The 25,758-nt window shown below is 38.3% G+C and overlaps 4 protein-coding genes across 4 annotated transcripts in view; 3 read left to right on the forward strand and 1 right to left on the reverse strand.

Moving 5' to 3' along the window:
* LOC118825786 (ADAMTS-like protein 1) overlaps window positions 1-2,926 on the forward strand; it is a 174,800-nt gene extending 171,874 nt beyond the window's left edge. The window contains 2 exon segments of the mRNA XM_036596606.1: window positions 436-656; window positions 1,919-2,926. Coding sequence (XP_036452499.1) covers window positions 436-656; window positions 1,919-2,025 — 328 coding nt within the window. The 3' untranslated portion in view covers window positions 2,026-2,926.
* A 1,771-nt stretch (window positions 2,927-4,697) lies between these two features.
* On the forward strand, window positions 4,698-10,803 carry LOC118826228 (NACHT, LRR and PYD domains-containing protein 3-like). Its single transcript, XM_036597133.1, has 6 exons — window positions 4,698-5,191; window positions 5,556-7,269; window positions 8,826-8,909; window positions 9,409-9,492; window positions 10,129-10,206; window positions 10,364-10,803. The coding sequence occupies exons 1-6, from the start codon at window positions 4,888-4,890 to the stop codon at window positions 10,689-10,691; spliced, it is 2,592 nt and encodes an 863-aa protein (XP_036453026.1). The 5' UTR covers window positions 4,698-4,887; the 3' UTR covers window positions 10,692-10,803.
* Window positions 10,804-12,404: 1,601 nt separating this feature from the next.
* Window positions 12,405-20,626, forward strand: larp7 (La ribonucleoprotein 7, transcriptional regulator). Its single transcript, XM_036597134.1, has 13 exons — window positions 12,405-12,724; window positions 13,632-13,841; window positions 14,064-14,164; window positions 14,262-14,345; window positions 14,444-14,608; window positions 14,844-14,949; window positions 16,308-16,625; window positions 17,340-17,493; window positions 18,535-18,674; window positions 18,832-18,932; window positions 19,043-19,202; window positions 19,403-19,494; window positions 20,182-20,626. Exons 2-13 carry the CDS (start codon window positions 13,634-13,636, stop codon window positions 20,254-20,256), a joined length of 1,704 nt encoding a protein of 567 aa, XP_036453027.1. The 5' UTR covers window positions 12,405-12,724; window positions 13,632-13,633; the 3' UTR covers window positions 20,257-20,626.
* An 874-nt stretch (window positions 20,627-21,500) lies between these two features.
* LOC118825358 (stabilizer of axonemal microtubules 2-like) lies at window positions 21,501-25,700 on the reverse strand. Its single transcript, XM_036595949.1, has 4 exons — window positions 25,518-25,700; window positions 23,368-23,547; window positions 22,402-22,604; window positions 21,501-22,273 (listed from the first exon to the last, which is right to left on the reverse strand). The coding sequence occupies exons 1-4, from the start codon at window positions 25,556-25,558 to the stop codon at window positions 21,501-21,503; spliced, it is 1,197 nt and encodes a 398-aa protein (XP_036451842.1). The 5' UTR covers window positions 25,559-25,700.
* Between the last annotated feature and the right edge of the window lie 58 nt (window positions 25,701-25,758).

The raw sequence follows: 25,758 nt of genomic DNA on the forward strand, positions 1-25,758 counted from the left end.
GCTGCACTTTGTAGTTCTATAATTACAGACTGTAGTCCATCTGTTTCTCTGCATACTTTGTTAGCCCCCTTTTATCCTGTTCTTCAGTGGTCAGAGAAGCATCCAAATAGTACCTACTCTGTGAGGGTCCATGGGGGTCCTGACCCCTGAAGAACAGGGTAAAAGGGGGCTAAGAAAGTATGCAGAGAAACAGATGAACTACAGTCTGTAATTGCAGAACTACAAAGTGCACCTATATAGTAAGTGGAGCTGATAAAATGGACAATGAGCGTAGAAACAAGGAGGTGGTCATAATGTTATGCCTGATCGGTGTATATATATATATATATATATTATATATATATATATATATATATATATATATATATAGGGTTAATTAATGTTGTTTCTTTCACTACACCCAGAAAATGATTTGTTTTTGTTCATGGCTTCCAGGCCTCTCTCTCATCAAAACTGCACCTCAGAGGCCTGTGCTCTGCACTGGCGAGTCGGCCCATGGACGCAGTGCACGGCCACTTGTGGTCGCCATGGTTTCCAGTCACGTCATGTGACATGTGTGCACCGCCGCAGCGGTAAACCAGCTCGAGAGTTCCACTGTGCATGGAGGCCTCGGCCTGCTAGCTGGCAGCGCTGCAACATTCTGTCCTGCGGGAGAGGTATGAGCAGTCTGTCATTCCAAATAAAACATTATTGACCACTTTCAAGAATTTTCTTTTTTTTTTTCCTCCTAGTATACATTGTTGGGGGTGGTCTTTACACATACAAAAATATCAGTGCTATATTGTGATTAATACCATCTGTATTAAGGAAAGGCAGTTATAGTTTTTTAAAAACTCGTTATTTCTAAAATTGTTACAAATAGATACACAGAATTTTAGAATGAAACCCTGAAAACATCATAAAGAAATACAGTACTGTGCAAAAGTTACATACCACCATTCTTTTTTTTTCGCAGTGTGTTTTTTTTTGCTAGTAAAAACTAGGTATCGGATGGTAACTGTAAATACTGGAGATAAAATAAAATTACAATGTATTGTTTATTTGTAGATATTCTAAAGTTAGTTTTAAAAAATGCCTACATAAATAGTCTTAGATGCCTACACAGTACTGCACATTTCTAAACCAAAGAAATGAATGTCTTCCTGTACAGCATCAAACACTTTTATACTTGTAAATTAGATTATGCGCACTCGAGCCCTGCTGTTTTCTGAATTAACAACAATACTGAGGATCTGTTACTCATCTAAACTTCAGTATGAAGGTATCAAGAATCCTTGAACCACATTTGCAAAACTGCCACTTTCATTGTATTTTGTTTCTAATCAGAGCCACTAATATTCTGCCTCATCATGAAACACTCCATTTACATATAATTAACGGATACTTATCCAGATCAGCTTACACTGGTACACTGTGGTAAACTTTTAATCGTCCGTGTGAAGGTTGATCATGTTATCCACTATCCAGCCAAACTATAATTAGTTGTTTTTTCAGACTTCCATGCCAACAAGCGTACATATTTTGCAGACTTTCATATCCTGAGTGACTTACAATGGCAGGTTGGCAGGTAGGGGGCCTTAGGAGTTAGTAAGGACCCATGTTGGTAGTGGACAGGGGATCAAACCTTCGATTTTTTTCTATCTATGCCAGTGGTATCAAACCTCAGGTCTTGAAAGGCGACAGCATTGCACAGCTGTTTTTCCTTTATACTAACTCTCTGAAACCAGCTCATGAAGGCCTTGATAATAAGCTGATCAGTTGAATCTGGTTTTGATAGAATGCTAAACTCAGTGCTGTGGTCCGACAGGAATTTGCCATCCCTGCACTGTGCTACAGAATAGCTGCACTAATAAAACTAATATAACTGGCTTTTAAAAAGTGAGCTTTTTGTGTAACAGTTCTTGCATTGCGTTCACAGGTGAATGTCGGGACAGCACCAGGTACTGCGAGAAAGTCAGACAACTGGAATTGTGTCCTCTACCCCAGTTTAAAGCACGCTGCTGCCGGTCCTGCAGAGACACCTGAGACTCTATCAGGACTAAAGGACAGAGACAGAGACTAATCCAGAGACTAAAGAACTCCTCTGCACAGCCCAACACATGACTTGTCTCCAAGAGCCAGGATCTGTGAAGGGTTACGGTCACTGAGATTGGAGGATGTCAGAGACTGGCAAGTGATTAAATCCTTTAATCAGCCCTATGACCAGAACGCATGGGCACTAGACTGGACGCAAATTATTATTAATGAACATTGACCTTAATTTGACTTCAGTGAAGGCTTTGATTTAAGTATGTCTTTGTATTCCTCTTTATTTGTTTTTGCATTGACTGCCTTTCTGATGGTCCAGAGAGATGTGAGATGTGTTGAAATTCACTGGATTGCACTCCATCCCCATTAAAATCAGTGTCCTCTAGTCATAAAGGAATGTCCACAAGGGTTTTCTGGAGTCTAGGACTTTATAATCGTGTTTCTCTAATGTTATCAAAAATGTGATATTACCATAATTTGCTACCGTACAGCATACTGCAGCAAACGACTAGATTTTGGTGGGTATCTGAATTGGAAACTACTTTTCTCTACATTTCCTGCATTAATGGTTAGGTTATGCTGCATTAAGACATCAGTGGTAAGATTTGCAGTCATCTTAGCTGTAGTCTTATTAGAGAAGAAATGTCCAAGTATTGAAAATTTTAAAAACTTAATAGTGGATGGAAACCCTTATAGTTTTGCACTCAAGATTTGCAGGTCCATGTTCAAATGTGGCTTGATTTGTATTATTTTTACTGTTTGGTTGTATTTTTGTGTCACTCTTTTACAGATTGTTGTGGTTTGTCTGTATGTCCTCAATTTTTTTAACCACTTATCAAGATAGTACTTAGTATTGCTCTTCCCCAACTAAATATTACTGTTAGATAATATGTGAAGTCAAACATGTAACCAAACATGTAAGTCTAAAAAGAAGAAATGAAAAGACTTCCCTCTACACATATGGGAAAAAATTCGCTCATTTCCAGGAAACCCCCAGATGATACAATGGCTTTCAATTGCATTAAAGATACTAAATTTCAGCTTGAAGTGTTTTCAGTATATTCCTTGGAAATCCTGAGCTCATGCCATGGACAACACAAAATGAAAATAAGTAGAACGAAACCTGAAATTTTGAATGTTTAAAGGGGCCATATCTTCATTTTTTATGTTTTATGTACCAAAGACAGCCATAATTGATTTTTGCATGACCAATTTCTGACTGAAGTACTCCCTATAACTTCAACGTGAATGGGCAGAGCTAAATCGCTATAGTCTGATTGGGAGAATACATGTAAAGGCATTGGAAAAAATTAAATTAAAACAGGCTGTTTTTGCTTAGGTTCTGTGTATAGACTGTATGAAAGGGGCAGTTAATGGTACGCTTTAACCCTGTTAATATCTGGTCGTTTCATGTGTATCAGGATTGTATCCGGATATGGACTATACACGTAGAAATGCAGGCATAATCACATTTAAGATGCATTTAAATCAGATTTAAATCTGATTGCTCAAAGCTCTGCAGGAAGTGACAAATTTTAGCAAGATGTTATGCTTATGGAGGAAAAAATGTCCAGTTTAATGCCACTTGACTTGACTCAGAGGAGATTCGTCTCTGAATTTAATTCAGTAGCCTTTTTTGGCTCAAGCTAGTCAAAATAAAGTGGCAGTTAGTTTAATCTTTACTTCGCTTTGTTGTTATTCATCGCCTCATTAAAATACCTTACGTTTTAACATACATGGCTTGTGATTGTGATGGCTAATATAGTAAGCTAATTATTGTAAACAGTCATTGTCTTGTCAACATTGGTGTAAAGTCAGTGTAAGGAAATGAATAACAGCTTAAAAAAGTGATTGTCGAGGTGGCAAGCATTTTTTTAAATGGAACAGCAAAAGGCAGGATCAACACCAGTGATTGGCTGTTGTATATGAGCTGATTAGCATATTACATCTGATTAACTGGAGATGCAAATGCATGTGAAAGGGCTCTTTGAAACGCTTTGAAATGTTTGCACACTACATCAAACTAAAAAGTGAGAGAAATTTGTTTTTCTATGATATGGACCCTTTAAGCAAACCCCCCTGAAAATACTGCTGAAAATACTACTTCTTGGGAGGAGCGAGTGATTTTATTTTTTTATGTTTTTTTTTTACATTGCTAGCTGTCTTCTAGAACTATTTATTACTTTGTTTCATTGTACAAGTGCAATTGGTCTGTAAATGAACATTGTGATATTGTTTATGCACTTTTTCTTCTTTTGGTCTGTTCAAATTGTAGAAAAATCAGTGCATGCAGCCTAGACTTTCTGTGCCAGCTCTCATTGTTAGTAACAGGTCGCCTGTCAAATAATAAAGTGCATTATATTCTTTCACTGTTGTATTTTTGTTTAGTGTGGTCATACGGGGTGAGAATGTATACCGAAGAACACAGCGTCTTCCTTTTCCAATTCCTTTTTTGAATGAACAATAAACAACTGTTCTGTAATACCCCAGAAGAGCAATGTAGCAAAGTATACCTCAAATCTTACCAACCTGTATTTTGTTTAGTGCCACATGAAGTTATTATACAGTATAGTCATTGTATGTCACCCTGTCAGTGCAGAATTGCTGACTTCCTCTTTCTGGGTGTTTCCATGTTGAGCAGATTGTTGTGTGTGTGTGTGTGTGTGTGCGCGTGTGTGGTTTCAGAGTCATGCAATGCGCTACCCTTCTGTATCTTACTTTGCAACCACTGGAGACAAGCAGCGTACATACAGGGTAAAAATAACTGAAGAAAATTTATGAGCCTGTTTTTTAAATGACATTTCCTGACATAGCACAGCTTACGATTTTTTAGGGTCTAAATGGAGAAATAGTTTTGTCATGATGCTGCCTGTGACAGCCGAACCCTGCCTGCGGACCCTCAGGGAACTTCGTGTCTCTCTTGTTGACAAGCTTGAGGGGCACATAGATTCTCTTGTAGATCAACTGATGACAAAAAATGTCTTGACCAGAGATGATCGAGAGGAAATACAGTATGAAAAGGGGCCACGTGGAAAGGTCCGCAAAGTACTGGACATACTGGAGTGCAAGGGGGAAGAGGACGCAAGAATCTTCATTTCTATCACTAAAGACCTCAGAGAGCCCAACGTAAAAGCTGACAATCAGGGTGTGAAACAGACAACAGGTACGTGGCTAAATGAGAGCTAATATAAGCATTTTACAAATATTTTGCTTTATTCCAAAGTTTAAAATAAAGAGTCTGTTTTGTCCACCCCTTAAACTTCAGGCTTATAATTCAGTTAATCTTAAAACGTAGGCTATTGTTCCATAACTACTGTGAAACTAATATACAAGTCATGCTGTTATGAGAGTGAGAAACCAAAGTGTGGACACACTTCAGGAAATGAAATCCTCAGAGACTGAGAAATTAACCAGTAAATGTTTTGAATAACTTTGCTATACCTGAAAATAGTAAGTCTCAAGGTTGGGCTCTCCAGATGTATTAGTATATAATGGCTGAAGGTCTATTGTATTCTCTTGTCTTCCAGAATACCAAAAGCTCATAGCAAAGCATAAATCCATCCTGAAACGCAGGAGTGAGAGTATGCTCTACTATAACACACGGCATGGAGAGAAAATCCATTTTTCTGAACACTATGTCAACTTGCTGATCGTCAAGGGCCATCACAGTGTAGAGCTCAAAAGGCATGAACTTCTAACTTTTGGACAGCAGCGTATTTCTCTTCAGCAAAGAGCTACAGAGCAAAGACTGATCAAACCGGCCCAGCTGTTCTCTAGTGAAGCAGGTACACACCCAGCCAAGAAGATCTTAGTGACTGGAGTGGCAGGTATAGGCAAGACTATACTTGTTCAGAAGATCCTTTATGATTTCAGCAATGGCAGGGAGCACCAGTCTTTTGACTTCATCATCCACCTAACTTTCAGGGATCTGAACCTCATCAGCAAGCCGGTCAGCCTTCGAGAGCTGATTCTCCGTAAGAATGGACACCTTACAAAACATCTAGACACCATTATTCAAAACGACACCAAACTCTTGATCATTCTGGACGGCTTTGATGAATTCAAACACTACAAGGGATGTGACGTGGATGTCTACTTGACCGAGCTTGATGAGGAGGGTGAGGTGGTGGAGGTCTTGTCCAGCTTAATGCTGGGCGAACTCCTCCCAGAGGCTTCTGTGTTAGTGACCAGCAGGCCCATGGCTGTTAGCCACATCCCTGTTGGATTCATTGATCGCTTTGTTGTCATCACTGGATTCTCCACCATCGAGATCCGTGACTTCTTCCAACGTTTCTACCAAGATAAGGTAGTGGCTTCTAAGATGTTTGACATTCTGGTGGCTAATGAACTAATGCTAACTCTCTGCTACATTCCAGCCTTCTGCCACATTGTATGTAGCATCCTGAAAGAGAATAACTGTCTGTCCACAGCTAGCCCTAGGACAATGACAGACATTTATGTGCAGTACCTGCTGGCACTAGTCAAATCACACACGAAGAATCGAGTTGAATCTCTGAAGGATAGCAGTGGCACAGAGCCTCAAGAACATCTACAGAAAGTTCTGTTAAAGCTCGGCCGAATAGCAAATCAGAAACTAATGAATCAAGAAACTCTGTTTTATGGGAACGATGATGATATAGCAAACTGCACCTTGGTAAGCACCTTCCTGGACAAGACATCTGTTCAGGAGCCAGGCTGCACGGAGGACGTTTATTCCTTTACACATCTCACAATTCAGGAGTTCTTTGCAGCACTTTTTTCCGCCATGGAAGATGTATGTTTATCAGAGACCTTAGCGTCTGACACTGAATACAATATTGAAAGTTTGCCAGGGAACCTGGATCTGTTTACCAGATTCCTCTCTGGTCTCCTTTCAGAGAGGAACCAAGCACTGCTCTCCAGACATATTGGGTTTAGACCTCAGGAGGATAAAATGCAGTCCTTCAGGACACGGCTTATAGCAGATACTCGAGCCTTGTGCGAGAATGGAGCTTACATTCTCACACACTTGCACTGTCTTCTGGAGCAACAGGATGTTCTACTAATGCAGGAGCTTCAGCCACAGTGTCTGCGCATTAACCTCAGTGACGTCACTCTCTCCACCATGGACTACAATGCTGTGAAACACTTTCTCAATGAAATCCAGCTCACTATATCAGAGATGGATCTGACTGGGACAAACATCACCACCGAAGCCTTAAGAGAGCTACAGCCCTACTTCCTAAGATGTGAGAAGCTATGGTGAGTTTGCTAAAAAAAAAAAAACATAAAAAAACAATTTTACACTTCACCCAAATACTACACAAAACGTCCTTGGTGCCTGAAGTTGGATTCTCTACTTTTGGACTGAAGCTATAAGGTTAATGTTGCTACAGTTGTTTCATACCACTTTAAATTGTTATGTAATGTCAAATAATCTTCTTAAAGTGGTTTATAAAAATGTATGACATACTGTTATTTATAAAAATGGACAAAAGTGCAGACAAAAGCTTCAAGATGAGTGCTATAGTAGTGTATCTGTTCCTATGTTCCCAGGCCTGTACATCCTCTTAGCTCTTTAAGTAAAACATTAGGCCTCAAAATGACAGACTCAGAAAACCCATGAAAGGATTTCAAGTTCATTCTTAGGAGGTCACAAGAGGTCATGCAAAAATATAAGGTTTTTTAATAGGGGCACTGTTGCAATCGACTGGCCTGAGTGAGCTCATTTACTAGTTACACAAACAAACGCAATGCAAACCAAAGTGAAGCATGCATACACTGAACCTGTGGAACATTTCTAGCTATGTAATGTACTTTGGTCCATTTTTATAGATAGCATGAGCCTGTTTACACCTTGCAGTGATGTTTCGTATCCAGATCATATCGGGATAAACTCCCATTTACACTTTCGGATTCCATTTGCACTTTTTACTATACTTTTTATTACACTAATTTTACTTTCCAGCATGAAAAGCACATCACACATGTAAATAAGCTTAGCTTGGATGCTGTCATCTGCCCAGAGTGCAAGAAGGCTCTCGGTTTGAGGATTACTCTGGCCTTGCGTATCGTTCATCTTTTGTTTCTTTGTTTATCCTCTGTTCTCTGCATACACATTTCTGCTATGTAACTGTATACGGATTTCAAAAACACTCGTTGTTTACACACGTGTTAGGTGTGGCCATTATCCATCTTTGAACACCTCTGAATGGGTGTGTTTACACCTTGCATTGTGACCAATCACGTTCTGATTTAACTTGACCTAATGAAAAGCCAGATGCAAACACCTTCAGGTCACTTGGTTCATTCAGAAGTGGTCAGAGATGGATCTTGGCCGCATTTAACACACATATAAACAGAATCCTTCTTGCACTTCAGGCCAGTGAAAGTGTCCAAGCAAACTTGTCCACAATTGTGCAATCAGGTTTCATCTGGTCATACTAGGGATGCATTTTAGTGGAAAGAGTAAATCTAATCAGGCCAAAATTGAACCAGATACAATCCGGACATGAAACATGTGTTAATGCAAAGTGTAAACAGGCACAATGTGGTTTGACTGATCCAATTGTAATCCAAACACAATGTGTCTTGGTGTGTACACCTGGCTTTTCATGCATTCAAGTGAAATTCGCACATGATATGATAATTGAAAACGCATATTGATGCAAGGTGTAAACAGTCTGAAACAATGGGCTAAGTAGTGATTAAGACATGCAGTTTGTATGATGCTAACTAATAAGGTATTAGCTTTTATTACTTGTTATCTACAAGTCAGAATTATGGCACATGTTCTAATGTCTATCTGTCTATCATAGGCTGGGAGAAAACTGTCTGGACAAGGAAGCAATTAAGGTAGTTGCTGATGTAGTGGAAGCATCTGACATCTTAAAGGAGTTAGGGTAGGTGATTCACTTTTTATAGGGGTTATTTAGACCATAAACTAATACTTCAAAGGTAAATTTTCATGTTATGTAGTATTCTGTGACACACCGTTGCATTCCTCTACCTCACTGATTTGACAGAATTTAGATAGTTTTTATCCAGCAATATTGTCTCACTATAATACCCAGCATGCATTATGGAAATTTGTCATACAACCTTTGGGAATCTCTCAATGGCCATAAAGAAATTCACTGATGATACAGACTTGATGTTTGGCATCCTAGTCATGATGATAGCTAGCTGTCTTCTTTCTTCATTCTACAACTTACAGAAAAAAAGAAACTGATTCAGACAGTTGTGTCATCAGAAGGGGGTTTTAGTCATCTGTACTCTCACTCACAAGACTATTGTGTAATTTTACATTTAGGGCAGAGTACCGTTTTAACCTCTTTGCATTATGATCTAAAATATTCAGATGTTGAAACAGCTCACTATATGGTTATCTTTCACATACAGTTTAGGATGGACTGACATTGGTGATGAGGAACTTTCCCTGCTCACAAATGCCATCAAGGTCAAACAAACACTGATGGAGCTATGGTGAGTGGATACAGTCACACCATTTATATGGATCATTCTACTGCACTGGTTTAATAGTCAGAGCTGAAAACACATTTCAGACTTTTAACTTAATTGGACTTTAGACTTTAAAATCCTTTTGCTTTGAGTGACCCTATTTCTTAATTATGTTTACTTTATTGAAATAAATGATTGAACAATCCATTTTGTCCCTCTTAGAGATTGCTTGGATAGTGACAATTGTAGTTAAGTAGTGGAGTTTGGGGCACAACTACACTTTATGAAATGAAAAAGATATTTTAAAAAACAACAGTGAAAAAAAACATTTTAAGCACTATTTTCACAATTTGAAATGTGGGGGCTAGGGTTTGGGACAGTCACCCCAAAAAGAAAGTAAATAAATGATGATTTTGTATATATTTAGCTCATTACTTTCTCTATTAATGCGTTATCTAATGTAATTTCTAACATCTGAATCTGTAATTGGTTTAATTTTTTTTTTACTGTGAGACCACAGCATGAACTCGGTTGAGTGATTCATATAAACTTGTTTTAGAAGCTTATAACACTTGATGCATTCAGTACATTATTGTCTTAAAGTATGGAGGCAAAATACAGCATCATTATTGAATACTGAGGCTGAGTTTTTTTGCTCAGGTTGGAGGGGAACAGAATCAGCCTTGCAGGCTTGTCATCATTAAGTGCCTTAACACCGTCTCCTCTGAAGAGAGTCGTGTAAGTGAAGAACAGTTAATTATATGCTCCATTCTGTATAAATACAATGACATTAATAAGGCTCTTGGAACATCTGAAAGCACAAGAAGTTCATTGAAAAGGAAAATATGAACAACAAGCCTGTTTAATTTTTTAATTATTCTTATTTATTTTTCAGTGTTATCTGGAATAATGTAAATGTTGATGAAGGAGAACAGCTCAACAGCCTCTGTCCTGGACGGTGCTTCACTGTGTCCTTCACAGATGACAGTATGTGGGAGGACTGGGCTAAGTGGGTTCTTCAGAGATGTGAGGTCAGCAGCAGTGAGAAGTTGGTGACATTTCTGCACAAAGTGTGCGACAGATCTGTCTGCACTCTAGAAGGCTCCTGGGCCAAGACCTTCTATGTGGGCTTGACACGTCTGATAAGGACACGAATAGAGCAGTGCCTGGAAGAGGATGTGCAGCGGAAACTGAAGAAGTTTGAGGCGATTTTGACCTCATAACATATTTTAGAAATAATGGTGACGTTATCAAGCTATTTTTAATGCCATCACTAATGGGAGTGATCTCATTTATATGATGTTTTATATATTAAACCTTAATGCAGAATGGCTACTGTATTTTTTTCTTGCATATTATCTATTTATTTATCATTAATATTATTATACAGTCTTTTTACATTTATTTTATAGTAATATTTTATTTCTGTGATTAGATTTTGAATTTACAAAACATTTATGTTGACCCCTTAACATACCAGGCTTATTACATACTAAGGCTTATTATTCACTAACTACAGGGACTCCAATGCAAACTAATGGAGCTCTTCTTAGGCTATAGAAGTGTGTAGTTAAACTCAGTGGGCTCATGGCTTGGTAAGGGGTTAAATGTGTCTGTTTTGCACACCTTAACTTTAAAGGAATGAAGTAGTGATGGGATGCTGCATAGAACCCAGTGTTAACTGTCAGTGTCATTACTAATCAGTGATGAGAGTATGCTGCTATGCATGGCTTAATAATAAAGTTGCATACCAGTGGTGTTAAGTGAACATCTTGTCGTTTTTTTATTGCCATTTTGAGTTCTAGAGCAATTTCACTCCAGAACTGAATGGAGTGATTTAGATTGTAGTTCTTTTGCTGATGTTGTTTTCCAAAACAGTTGGGAATTTTGCAGTAAGTGATTCAGCAGAGTTTACATGATCTACTGTTTTGTGGCTAAGTTGTTGTTGCTCGTGGACTTTCATTTCACAATAAAAGCACTTACAGTTAAGTGGGGCAGATCTAGTAGGACAGAAATTTCACAAACTGACATGTAGTCACCGAGCTCTTCACAATGAACCAGTCTACTGACAATATTTGTCTAAGGAGATTGCATGGATATGTTCTTGATTTTATACCCCTGTAGCAATGGGTGTGGCTGAAACACCTGAACTGAGGAGGGTGTCCACATACTTTTGACTATATAGTGTATTTATACTATGTATAATGTATTCTATATGTTATTAAATTGCATATTGAAGTAATTAGCAAAAATGTAGTGCAATAATAAAAGATACATTTTAAAACGATTATAGCCTGTGTTTTCCTTTGTTTTACACTGGTACATATGAATAACTTTTACAATACAATCTTTAATCCCTCCTTCAGCTAGAGAGACAAAAAATATATCTGCTTCTATATAAAGAACGCTGGTGTAAAGACGTTATGGTACACTTAAAATCAAAGAAAGAAAGAAATAAAGATTGAGTTTTTACAAAATTTGAGATTTTACAGTGTTCTAGTTTTCTTTGCTTTGTCTGTGTATGTATATAACAATCCATTTATATTTTACACAGGTTTCGTTTTTACCAATTTGCATTTATAAAATTGACATTTTTAATTAACGATGTACCAAAGTTAATAATCTATATTTCCACAACAAAACAATAAAGTATCTTTTTCTTTGTAAGCCTGTCTGTCTGTGGTTATCTTTAAGAAGATGTTCAAAGTTACTCCAATTATGAAAAAATACATTGAAAATTGATTTCAGTCTCAACAGTGCAGAGAACTCATGACAAAAGAATATCCTTCCCAAACATTAATATCTTTTCATGAACAAGGAAAATATGGTGAAAGATTTTAAATGAACCCCCACCAGCTTTATTGGTGATATGTTGCTGTAGGTTTACTGTGTGTGTGTGTGTGGAGGAGGAGCGGGTACACCAGCGCGCACACTATGCTACGTCATCGGTGTGCGCCCAGAGTCTTACACGCTTAACTTACAGCTGAAAACTTTCAGATTGTTTTTGTTTTTGTTAAAACAAAAGTTAAAGCTGCTTCTGGTTTAAGCCCCGAAGACTCGACAAAACAGGCACGTATCGACAGCGCCGTTTTTAAGAGGAGTTGTCTGCTGTTTGTGCTGTACGAAATTCTAGAAGAGCTGCGACGCTGCTGAAACGTTCTCCACAGTCAGTCAGTCAGAAGTACCGTGTGCAGCTCTCTCACTCGCTGCTCATATGAGGCTAGTTTGAGTTTCGCGCTTTCCCCTCGACAAGCAGGTAAGCTAAAGCAGTGTTTCTCAGCCCTATAAGCCCTCCCTTACACAGCTTAATGTGTTCTTTGCTCCAACAAACCCACTTCAGCTCAGGAATGGCTTGTTCGTTAGCTTAACTCAGGGCTCACCAGTGTTATTCTCACAAAGGATCGGTGTGGCTGTAGGGTTTCATTCCAAACGGCCCTCATTCCACTTAATTAATCACTTGGTCCCAGTTTCCAAACAGCTGACTAGTTATTTGTTATTTGGGGTGTGCTTTTGCGCTTGGTTGGAATAGAAATGTCCACTGTATGTCCAAAAGTATCCAGACTCCCCTTCTAATTAGCAAATTCAGCTACTTTAAGATGCACTCATTGTTGAGGTTTCAGCAATTCCCTGTCTCAGCACAGCCGATCCAGCTGATCAGGTAATTATCAAGTTCTTCACGAACTGAATCAAGCGTGTTGAGGCCGAGAGTACATCAAACCGTGCAGGATAGTGAGTCCCCAGGGCTGGAGTTGAAAAGCACAGGTCTAAAGCAGCCATACACTACAAGGTCACCGTGTCCAATGGAAAGTGTCAGCTAGAGGTGTGGATCAGTGGAACTGAGTTATCCAGAGTGTTGGAGCTCTATCCGGTACCTTTGGGCTGAGCTGGAATGATCCAGAACTAATTATTCAATATCAGTATCTGACATCACTAATGCTCTTGTAGCTGAATGCTCCAACAGTAATGCCCCAACATCTAGTGGAAAGCCTTTTCAGAAGAGTAGAGTTTGTTACTGCAGCATGGGGTGGGTGGGCAAACTCTCTATATTACTACTCTTAAATTCAAAAGAAACATTGGATGAGCAGGTTTCTGCAAACTTATGGGCATGCAGTGTAACTCATAACTTACACAGGCTTTACCTTGTGTTACCTTTCAAATTACAGGTATGACGGACACCGAGAATATGTCGATTGGCGGCGACTTGTCCACCAAGGAGCTGAGTGAGAAGAAGCAAGAGAATGAGAAAAAGAAGAGGTCTCGGGTGAAGCAGTTGCTGGCAGATGTGAAGAAACAAGTGGAATTCTGGTTTGATGATGTGAACCTCCACAAGGACAAATATCTGAAGACTGTCATTACACAGTCAAGAGATGGATGTATGAAAAGATTACCCTGAACCATTAGCTTTTCTTTTTTTTTTTTCTTTATTTGATCCTAATGCTCTTTCAAGTTGATTACAATATATCACATTCAAACTCTGTATAATGCCTTTATCTGTTACTTGGGGCAGTAACAAAATCAGACAGTCCCAGCTTTTATAGATGAATTAGAAATGTGAACACAAGTGACTAATTGGATGTTTTGCTCTTGCTTTGTAGATGTTGATATATCTCTCCTAACAACATTCAATCGAATGAAAAAGTTGACCACAGATATCAAATTGATAGCAAGAGCCCTCAAAAATTCTGAATTGGTAGAGGTAAGATTTACTTGTGCACTATAAAAGTCATTATGTTTAAGAGCAGGTCATACCTGTTCTGGCTGTATTGATGTTTAATATTTTGTTTTTCTGTAAGGTTAATCTCGAAGGAACTCAAGTAAGGCGAAAAAACCCAATTGGGGATAGTCCAAAAGACGTGGACAGCCGCACAGTATATGTGGTAAATATTCCCGTGCTTGTGATTTTTTTTATTTGTTGATTTTTTTTTTTTTAAATGTTTTGTTGTAAAGGCTTCAAATTGGTGTTATTTTCTTTCAGGAGCTCCTACCATACAATGTGACCCATGTTTGGATAGAAAGAGTGTTTAGCAAGTGTGGAAATGTAGTGTACGTTAGTCTGCCAAGGTACAGGGTCTCAGGGCAACCGAAGGGCTTTGCCTTTGTGGAGTTTGAGACGGAAGAGCAAGCACATAAAGCCATTGAGGTATCTGATACTATACAAAAGGATTGATTTTTCTATTACATTTAGGATTTTGATTTAATTCATCAGTAGCACTGCTGTCCTTTGTTGCTCCTTTGCTATACTAAACAAGCAAAATATGAGTCTTGCCTTTTTACCCTTTTCTCTTCATTCAGCTATTCCTTTAACCCATACATGCCTAGAGGGTTTTCTTTTTTGCTGTCATTAACACACTGGATGTCTACCATGTATGTCATAGATGTTGAATAACCCTCCAGAGGATGTGCCAAGGAAAGCAGGCATTTTCCCCAAGACTCATAAGGGAAAACTTATCCCTTTTCATATAGTCCAGGATGCCACACAAGGTACTTTACCATACAGAACACATTTCTTTTTGCCTTCATCAGCATGTTTTTGTTTCTCTTATTAAGCTGCTTGTTTAACTAGCTGTATAAAACACATTATAACCCTATGTGCAAATTGTAAGTGCAGATGTAATTATTTTACTTTGCAAATGATTCATATATACCCAAGTGCATGTAGGATTTGTACAATGCCTGACAATATCACACAAAAAAAAGCACACCATGAACCTTGACGTTTTGAAAGGTGCATCGCTGTTTTTTTGTTTTTTTTTTCCCCCCTGACTAGTGTTATGATTTGCCTAATACCTTAGAAAGTTCTAAAGCTAACAAGTTGGCTATAAACATATGGTGTACAGTGCACACGGAGAAACTTTAATGGCCAGAATCATTAAGGCTTTACAGCCTAAAGAATAGTTAAAGTACTAAAAACTACCCATTGAAGTGACTGAATGTATTGTGATTGTTAAAAAAACAGCGATTTAGTTCCATTAGTTCATTTGTTTTTCTACAGCATGTTTATTAGTCAGCTGTTCATTATATATTTATGAAGAGTTGGCTGTACAAATTGGATATACAGTATTGGCGCTGTGCCTAGATGCTCTCTTAGGCTCTTATTCATCAAAGTTGTAAAAAGTACATATGTGGACTACATTTACACATTATTTACATGTGGCACATCCTAATTAATGCAGATGTTTTGTAGGGAGCCAGTAAATACCACAGCATTCAGTGGCTCATGAGCCAATGGCTGTGCTTGTAGGTGGAGTTTTGAGGTCAAGCAGTGAGTGCACTGCTCGCACTAATGACCAAACTTTGTATTTTTATTTTTGGGCTGGGGACATTAGTATAAAAAGCACTGCGTAATATGCCTTAAGTGGGCTTTGGAATAGTTGCAGCATTTGTTTATACCAGTGTGCATGTAAAACAAGTACATTTGGACGTTTGTACTGGATAGCCATGTTCACAAATTATTAATATTATTAGGCCTCTTTCACTAATATTGTCCTAAGTTTTTTCTGAAATTTGTTCTTGAGGAGATGAAAGATGAAATTGATGAAAACTGAAACTGTCAGTGCAAATTCCTTGGTCACAATTCTGATATTTGCCTTTTATGTTATGAATTGTCATTGTTCTTCTTTCCTGTGTTGCTTATATTGTGTATAAATGGTTTAATTGTTACTGAGATGTGTGCAAAATCTGAAGATTATTTCTTTAACACACTGCCTTGCATGAAATCTGTTGTGCATATAGTTTAGGCATGGGTTTGAGGCACACTGTACTTTTTGTACTTCACCAGTTTTTAGATCAGAATTTTCAGAACACTTAAATCCAGTGTCTGTTATTTTCTCCTCCCTTAGATGAAGATGAGGATGGAAAGAAAAAGAAGAAGAAAAAAAAGAAAGCCCGGAGCGAACTGAAAGATGATTCCGTTGAAGAAATGGCAACTGAGAACGTGGCCGACAAAGAGCATCCTGGTGAAGCTGAAGTGTCCCGTAAGAAAAGGAAACAGTCTTCAGAGGGCACTGAGACAGAGAGTGCCACTGACACTAATTCAGCGAAGAAGGCAGAGAAGAAAAGACGACGGTCACACAGCTCAGAGGTGTCTGGGGTAGAGGGCCAAGAGGAGAAACCAGCCAAAATGAGGAAAATGGAGGAGGAGGCTGGTGGTGCAGAGGGTAGGAATTCTTCTCCCCCATCCTCCTAGCCGAAAAGATAAGAGGCTAACTAAATACAATGACTAGCACAAGCAGTCTAAATTACATACATTTATAATGGTTTAATTTGTATATTGCTGATGATTTAAATGTTCGTTTGGGGTTACAGTTTAAATTACAGATAACCTTCTCAGCATTCTCGATCCAGCGGTCTGTCTCAGTATTTCTTGCTCACAAAACTAACTTTAAACTGAGTTTGATCCAACCCCGGTGTCAATGGTGGCAGATTTGCTATTTTTAATGTTATGAAAGCTTTACTTTCTACACATTTAGGTAGTATGTTTTCTCCTCATGTTTCACGAGATTGGCTGTTTGTCATAAGTTTTGTGCTTTCATATGCGTGCAAATAAGGATTAATCTCAGCCTGAGTATTCTGGTTAGCAGTTATAATTGTTAATTGCTGTTATAAAATTAGTTAACAGCAGCTGTCTGTTAGTTTTTGTGAAGCTTAAACTTAGACAGGAAGCCTAAGTTGATCCTCAGATTGACTACTTTTGTTGTCCAACTACAAGCCAGAACAAATGGCAAAACGAAATCTTTTACTTGTACAAAATCAGCGTTATCACTGACATTGCATACCCTAATTATTTTAACCTCTTTAGTGCTTGTTTAACTAAAATTAGCACTGGATTTGAAGTATTGTACATGACTTGTTAGTGTTGATAATTGTTTCAGAGGTATCTGAGAACAACAAAGAAAAACAGGAGGAAGATGGAAAAAAAGATGAGAAGGATGACTCCTTACTGAAGGCCAAGAGGAAGAGAAAGAAGAAGCATAAGGAGAGACTGAAGATTGAGGAAGAGGTCATTCCTCTCAGAGTGCTCTCAAAGTAAGAATCACTGAAAATACATTCCTGCAGTGCATGATTGCTGAACTTACAACAGAGTAAAGCTTTATGCATAAGTTAGAACACGCCTTGTGAAATTACGTTTTGTTGATTTTAAGGCACAATTATTGTTTATTTGCTGAACTGAACACACTGAAAATAATAAAATGTGGCCTGTGCAAAAGTTGTATTATATTTTATATTTAAACAATATAAAACAAGTAAAATAAATAAAAATTGTGCCCTAACATTTGTGAAAAAATGCCATATTTAGGTGTGTTCTCTGTAGAGGGTGTGTTAATGTATTTTCACTTCAGTCAACAAAAACGTGAACAACCGGGAGCGCTTGAACTTTTGCAAATGGCTGTATATGAAAGGTATAGTGGGTGTCAGGCTGTGCACTAAGCTTTTTGGTTTTATGCCTTTAACATCTAAACTAGCGATGTTAATGATTAACCAGTAAACCAACAAATAAGTGTTTAACCAATGTTTTTGGTTAAAAAGTTAATTTAGTATCTGATAAACAATTGATGTTTGAATAGGTGAGTTTTTCATTCAGCTTGACCGTTTTGGATTGTACACAAGAGCGCAACTTGTTTAATTTGTCTTACTCAGTGATGCACGAATCCAGGTTTTCTGGAATCCTTGACACTTAATTTTAACCAACAGCCCAGAGTTGTTGAAAAAGGTATATTGCAGAGATTAAACCAAAACGTTCTGCGTTTTTCCACAAATTCATTAGATGATGCAAATCTATTGTATGTGGTTACGAGTGAATGTTAGATCATTACAGAAAACTAGAATTTGTGAAAAGCAGGAAGTATGTGATTGTGGCGTTGTAGCTTTTAAGTTTGTCTAGCTCAAAGAAAGACTGTATATGCATTCTTTTTTTAATTCTTCTAATGCAAAGACCAGAGATTTTTCAATACTCTTTCTGATTTATGTCAATTTTAAAAAGCCCTCACCCCCAAGTCTTTGCCTTATTATTATTATTTAATTTAAAGTTCTTTATTCAACCTGGTTTGTGTTTGTTTGTTAACTAAGGAAAGAATGGTTGGACATGAAGGAGGAGTATTTAACACTTCAGAAGCGCTGCATGGGAACTCTGAAGAAAAACATTTATGACATCAATCAAAAAAGTATGGAATGTGACAATCCAACTACTGAAAACAGTGAGAAAGCTGGTAAGTGCCACACAGATTAATGCGAATCATTTGATTGGAAATGTTTCCTTTTCCATTGTAACAATAGTACCATATTTTAGCTATCCTGTTAATGAAGGTCCTGAAGTTTGATATTAACTGTGTACTTGTATTCCCCCCTCTCCTTTTTTTTTTAAAGGGGAAAAGGATAAACCAAAAACTTCTGGCCCTCAGTTTGAGAGTGGAGTCATTGTCAAAATCACCCACAGCCAGCCTTTGCCAAGCAAGAAACTTGTTAAGGTAAAGCATTAGGACACTGATTGGTGTTATAAAAATGTTTTTGTTTAAAGATGCATCAGTTTCCAGGGAATCGACTCGATAAATTAAATCAAGTTCTCTTCAAATTGTAGGACACCCTGTCTGAAGTGTCTGCAGTGAAGTATGTGGATATCCTGGAAGGAGATGCTGAGGGTTACATCCGATTTAATACACCTGAGGATGCAAAAGCAGTTATTACAGCTCGTTCTGAACTGCAGAAAAAACACAACTGGAACCTGGAGATTCTTGCTGGTTAGAATGCTAAAGAAATGATCATATTTGTCATATGTAATGATAATCCCAATTACTTAAATACATTTCAGACTTTATCCTGTTTTGATTTAAAAGACTAAGTGCAAACCCATGTCTTCTGTGCAGCTATAGAATATGCGACTATTCTTTGTTCTTCCTTTCCGAAATATTAACAAAATAACCTTACTGTTGCTGTAAAGGTGACCATGAGCAAAGGTATTGGCAGAAGATATTGGTGGATCGACAGGCAAAACTGAATCGTTCCAGGGACAAAAAACGGGGCACAGAAAAGGTGAGCAAATCTTTAGACCAGAGGTGTTTGACTGGGTTCCTTCCAGGCCACAGCTCTGCAGAGTTCTGCCTCATTAAACACACTTGACTTAACTCCTGCTAATTAGCAAGGCGTTCATGGGTTGTACTTGGAGTGTTAGAAGAGGTTAAATGCTGATCTCTGCAGAGTTGTGACCGAAATGGAATCCAGTTTGACACTTATGATTTAGACTATAGACGTGTCTTAAATTGAAAGCTTCAGCAGAGGTAGGAGAGACTTTGCTAAAACTTGTGCACATTTAAGATGGCCAGAGCAGGCTGTGTCAAAATGTCACGGCTTACTGGCGTAAGTAATGTGATGTTTAAATCTTACGTTTCAAAACACTGAATTAAAATTTACATTTCATAACTTCAGTCTACATTCTGGTAGTGCATCTCGCCACTCGAGGCTGTTTTCACCATTTTTCGAATGTTTTTGAGCTACGCATGAGAATTGTAGTGACTGAAGGTCTCGAAGGGTTCAACAGCTGAGTCCTTTGATTTCTCAGCCACTAGAAAGATCCTAAAAAGCAGGACAGCCTTCAGTGATGTAATGGCAGAGAAATGAAGCTTCATTCCTGGCTTTGAGACATGGTCTATATGTTTTTATCATTTCTCCAAATTGTATTGAATTCATGAAATTAACATATGCCATATCTTCTTTTTCTAGCTTATTTCTAAGGCTGAGAAAATAATCATCGCTCGGGCAAAAGAGGCAAATAAGCACATCTACTTTGATGACTGATGGCTTTTTAATGAGGTTCCACTTGATTTTAAAGCCTTTTTTTCCGTTTGTATGTGTTGTCAGCACTGTACTTCATTGTTATTTTAGTTATTAAATTTACATTAGGTTTTAATGTTAAAAATTGTAAATGATGATGTCCAGAACAAACTGCCCACAACTATTTTGTGTAGTCCTTTTTTTCCCCAAATTAATTGTGTTGTCTGCAGATCTAATTTGACAGTGTGCTATAGATTAATTTTAAGGTGAATTTTGTTCTGTTTTCCATTGAATTCTTTGAACATGTTCAGATTACCACAGGTGCTTTTCAAATGAAAAGCAAATATGTAGTGGTGCAACCTTTTTCTAAAATAAATTATTTTTTTTTATAATACTGGCATTTGTAATGAAGTAATTTACCATGAATATGTAATTTTACATGCGCACACACGCTGTAGTACAGCACATCATTACAGTACATTATAATGATCATTTTTCAGTATTAGCACTATGAAATCAGAATTGATAACATGCCTTTTTGATACTTTTATTCCTGATGGCATGCTAATTATTAATACTATGGGAGATATCCACTACATCTACTACATGTCTGGCTTTTAGGTTAGTCATGATTGGTGTGACACGAAAGTTAACATTAGTTATATTTTGACTTTGACAGTAAGACCATTTAAATTTTCACTTTTGTGCAATTTTTGCAATGGGGAAAATTGTATATTTGTATTTTTAATTGTTTTTAGTAGAACTAGGATTTTCAGAAACTCATCATCATGGGTGGCCATGGGTCTCACCTGAACACTTCAAAATGAGTCATTTTCAAATGATTCTATAATTATAGAACCAAGGGGTTCTTGGAGGCATTCATGCTTTTGAAATTTAGTGATTTTAACTGACAAATGTATTCGATCAAGTCCAAAAAGAGAACTGGTTGCTGCTGTTGCTCTGGCATGTTTTGTCTGGTGTGGTCACGAGGTGAGGATGGCATTTGCACATACAATAAAAGAGTGCGGTTTCTCATGTGGGCTGCATCATGTTTAAATACTTCTTTCTGGTGTTTTAAGATGTCACATGGGAGTTTAAGCGGTTTGTGCCCTTTTTTTTTTGTGCTGAGGATTTGGAGGTCTTTAAATACAAAGACAGAGCTCTCAACCTATAGATATAATTCCATCTTGCAACAGAATGTGATCAAATGCTTTTATTCCAATCTTGGTGCTTAGAAAAATAAGGTGAGTTAATGAGAACTTGGAAGTCTAATGAGCTCTCCTGTCTTTGGCCCTACCTGGACAGACCTTTCGCCGCTGGGAAGGCGGCAAGCTTTTGCCTGTTATCTCTTGAGCCAATGAAACATCTCCCACTGAGATGGTGCGATATAGCCTATGTCCTGCTTTGCTGCAGGTGTACTCAAAACCTGGTGGCTCTGCAAAACTGGCAGGGCAGAGTCCTAGTGGCTTCCCTATGTACGAGTCCTTTGACATTGGTCTATGACTTGGTGCATTCTGAATAGGCACATGCATGAAGGTATTAGACTTGCGTCTATGCTGGGATCTGAAGGAGGTATTTTCAGAGGCTCCTAATGACTTGACCGTCTCTTTCATGTGTGGTTGACATACCATGTCCCATGCCCTGTAGTCTTCTTTCATGACCGACTTTCCCTGGAATGGTTCCTTGTCCTTTTCCCAGGCACTGATAGGTGGCCGAACATGTTGAACTTGTTGGTACTCATGCAGCACATAGTCTGCATGTGTAGTTGAAAGGAAGTCCATACTACCTACTGGAGGTCTGTAATTCTCTACTTTGTGTGCCTGTTTTAGTTGCAGGGACCAGGGTTTGTACTGGTCACGGAACTCTGTGGTAGCCTGAAACGGGGCACAGTTACCCCCCCAAGCCTCTTTTGCCTTTATGGGTTTAGGTACCTCTGTGGGAAGGCCCTTGGTGGTGGTCACAAACTTGTCTTGATTCACTGTCAGGTTATCATTGGTTCTGAAGGGCTGGCATCTCTCTAAAGACCATGGCTTAAATTCCTCTGTAATTGAAAAGGACATAATACATTTTAAAATAGTAAAATCTGATCTTGAAAGTGAACTAAAATGAATAATGACATTTAAATGGAAACAAGAAATCTCATATGGATCTAATCATGAGAGTACCGACCTTTGTATAGGGACGTAGCCACCATCTTGGTAGTTGGAGGGGAGTATTCCCTAGTTTGCTTGTTCACCATGTGCTGCTGTACAGGATGTTTTTTGTAGTCCTCTGAATATGTGCTGGTCAACATCATGGTACCATCAGGAGGAACATAAAGCTTTGCTGCTCTGGTAGACCTTCTGGTCACTTTATGAGGCATATAGTCCCGTCTGAAAGACACAATCCATTTCTGCTCAATGTGCAACAATTTGGCTGTTCATAGAGGTTGTTCAGGCACAAGCTTGGGTGTATCACATCTACATCACATATCACATATACAAACTGAAAATACGTTAAAGGATCCGTATCCTACTTTTGTGTCTTAATTTTCGTGAGCTCCATTTATAATGTTTGTGTAGGCTTATGTACCAAAACAGTCAGAATTCTTACAAAACTTGACTATTTTCAAACTTCTCTTAATATCTTGGAATTAAACGGCTAGTTTTATTACTGTGTTTTTAAGATTGATATATAAACGAGTACTGATTTGATTGGTTGCCTTGTGTTGTGCCTCGTTCAAAAAGCAGTCCAATCTGAAACACTCCTTACAACTTCAGTGTGAATGGGTGGAGCTAAACTTTAGTAAGCTGTTTCATTGTTTCATGATAACAATGAATTTAAAACATGCTGTTTGCATCTTAGTTTCCAGATATGGACTGGGGAGTGAACAGTACATTTCGAAACCTTAACAGTGTTTCTACATCAAACAAGTTTATATAAAAAAAAAAGAAAATTCAGTTTTGCAGATTTACCATTTCTTTCATCAGGGTGGAGAACTGCACAGTTTGGTGATTTTCCTGCTCGAAGCCACCTAACTCAACTCATTGGTTAATTCCCAGGTTTAGTTGGTGTGTTTGAGCAGTTAAATCAGCAAACTATGCAGAACTCTGGCCCTCAGTTCCACACTGCCCAACAGCGTGTGATCCCACTTACCTGAATGTGGTTGTGTTTTCCATCTTTCCCTCCAGTGGCTTCCACTCATTCTGTGGTTTTGTAGCAGCACAGGTGGCTGTGGTACAGTGAGCGAGGAAATTCTCCTGGTACTCAGTGAGTAGGCAGCCAGTGGGGACTAAATTCTCCTCTACATTTGGCTGCTGTGGGCAGTGATGTTTCCTTGTGAAGAGCAGGACAGTCCAGAAAATGGTAGCAAAGAACAAGTTTACATAGTACACAGAGAAACTTTACATTTTTCAAATCACTCTTTGTATAAAATAGCTGACGGAAAACCGGACAGTTACCAGAGGATGAATTTAGTGTGCTGGTCTATGGCCTGCTGTAAGTGCTTCTCCACACACACACACACACACACACACACACCACACAATCAAACACCCTTACCTCGTTTAAAGTGCCAATAGTGCAACTTTGTCCCATTTGTACTATGTACTACTCTTCAGAACATGTACAGCTGCAAGTGCATTCACAGCTGTGCTCTACACTCAATGGTAGCCTTCCTTTCCATCACACTTTAAATAATTGAACAGATAGCATGTACGGTTGTACAGCTGGAGCAGTATGGCAGCGGAGGTGGTTAGCTAAAAATAAACCCATGTGGCACTCACTTCTCTAGAGCTGTGAAAGAGAGGGAGCATAAAAGAGCAGCGAGCACTCACTGATTGGCTGCATGTTCTCAGCCTGAAGGATATGGATGCTTTTAGGTTTTAATCCACTGTTTTCAATATCAGTAATGCAAATTAAAAATGTTTTTAGTTCTGGTAAGAATATGAAATTTGTCATGTAGAAAAATGCGACTATAACATGTACAAACCTTGTAAAACCCAGTAATGCAATAGAATGTCTTAACTGATAGTGTAATAAGATTAGTATTGATCATGTAATAAGACATTATTGAAAATGTATTACACTTTTGGTTTGACCATATGTAATACCTTATTATAATGTTGAAAAGGTACCACTGTTAGCCCTCTGGTTGTGTTCTGGTCAGACTTAACTGATTTACTGACTTTATTTAAGGCAGTCCAACAATTGCAGTCACAACATGCAGGTGTCAAAACACAGGTACATCCAAGGCAGATCCATATTTAAAAACAAGGAAGAGAAAGCTGAAGAACCACAGCTTAGTAACGAACAGAGACTTTGCAACCAAACAGGCTATACCAGCGGTCTCCAACCCTGGTCCTGGAGAGCTACCTTTAGTTAGTTCCAGCCTGTATCCAGTAAGCTGCCCTGCCTCTTACTTAATTTGTCACTTGGGAAAAGGTTGATTAGCTGAAGCAGGTGTGGCATGTTGTGGTCAGATCCAGGCTCTGCAGGAAGGTAGCTCTTCAGGATCAGGTTTGGAGACCACTGGGCTACACAAAAGGGAGTATATGGGAGAGTAAATGTCCATACAGTAGCTGCAGGTGTGTGCAGTGGAGGAGGGGTGGAGCCAGGAAGGATCAAGAGCTAAAATGAGCCATTCCAGACAGTATATGTTCCAATGGAGTCTCCCCAAATGGAGGACGACATAACAATCACAAATATAACTTTTCATCTGATTTGCTTAAGACTAAAAGTATTACAGCATCCATTTTGAAAACATATTTCAGGAAAATGATCAGCTTACAAATATAATACATTTCCAAATATGTAAGAAGGTATTACATATGGTCAACCTGAAAATAGTATTATTACATTATCAGTTAAGACATTGTATTATTTTATTGGTCAAGTTATTACGTTATTGAGTTTTATTTATTTTCTTTTTTGACCAAATAAAGTGCAAATATTTATCACATGTTGGGGTTATTACATTATTGGGAAATGATTACAATGTTGGGTTCTACAAACCTATTATTAGTAGGAATTATATTTATAATTTATAATTCAGTTCTCACTAATAAGAATTCATGGGTGCTAGCGATTAAATGTGATGGAACAGATTTACTAGCTTGAAATATTTTTTTCTCTTGTGCTAAAGTCGTTTTCAAAAGTAAAGATGAAATTTTGATATGCTAAGGTTCTAAAGCTAGCGAAGGTAATGTGTTTATTTCACTCCTTAAGGCGCAGTGATTAGTAAAGCTCTGTGTCTCTGAGCGCAGTCTGGTTCTCAGTGTATGAGCACCGTGTAGCTTTGTTCTTACCCACAGGTACATATCTGGCATATGCACTGCTGGATTGTCATGAGTCTCCAGTATTCAGGACCCGCTCCGGTGAAAGGCACTAATTTTCTACGTTTTTTCGTCGACAAGTGAAAGTCTAATCCCTTCCCGGAGCAGTTCAAAAGGAAGCGAGTGCAATCCTCTTAACGGTGTCCTGGTGTGACATGTGTTCATCTGCAGACTTTCTGAAAGCGGGAGCTGTTCGTTTAGCTGTTCGTTTAGA

This window comes from Colossoma macropomum, unplaced genomic scaffold, assembly GCF_904425465.1.
Source record: "Colossoma macropomum unplaced genomic scaffold, Colossoma_macropomum, whole genome shotgun sequence".
Classification (NCBI taxonomy): Eukaryota; Metazoa; Chordata; class Actinopteri; order Characiformes; family Serrasalmidae; genus Colossoma; species Colossoma macropomum.

Excerpts from the sequence above, each read along its gene's own strand:
- LOC118825358 (XM_036595949.1), bottom strand. The coding sequence starts at position 25,558 with ATGACAATCCAGCAGTGCATATGCCAGATATGTACCTGTGG. Across the intron at positions 23,548-25,517 it reads TGCCAGATATGTACCTGTGG|GAAACATCACTGCCCACAGC; the intron begins GTAAGAACAAAG and ends GCTCTTCACAAG. Across the intron at positions 22,605-23,367 it reads GAAAACACAACCACATTCAG|ACGGGACTATATGCCTCATA; the intron begins GTAAGTGGGATC and ends TGTGTCTTTCAG.
- LOC118826228 (XM_036597133.1), top strand. The coding sequence starts at position 4,888 with ATGATGCTGCCTGTGACAGCCGAACCCTGCCTGCGGACCCTCAGGGAA. Across the intron at positions 5,192-5,555 it reads GGGTGTGAAACAGACAACAG|AATACCAAAAGCTCATAGCA; the intron begins GTACGTGGCTAA and ends CTTGTCTTCCAG. Across the intron at positions 9,493-10,128 it reads CAAACACTGATGGAGCTATG|GTTGGAGGGGAACAGAATCA; the intron begins GTGAGTGGATAC and ends TTTTTTGCTCAG.
- larp7 (XM_036597134.1), top strand. The coding sequence starts at position 13,634 with ATGACGGACACCGAGAATATGTCGATTGGCGGCGACTTGTCCACCAAG. Across the intron at positions 14,950-16,307 it reads AGTCCAGGATGCCACACAAG|ATGAAGATGAGGATGGAAAG; the intron begins GTACTTTACCAT and ends CTCCTCCCTTAG. Across the intron at positions 17,494-18,534 it reads CCTCTCAGAGTGCTCTCAAA|GAAAGAATGGTTGGACATGA; the intron begins GTAAGAATCACT and ends TTGTTAACTAAG.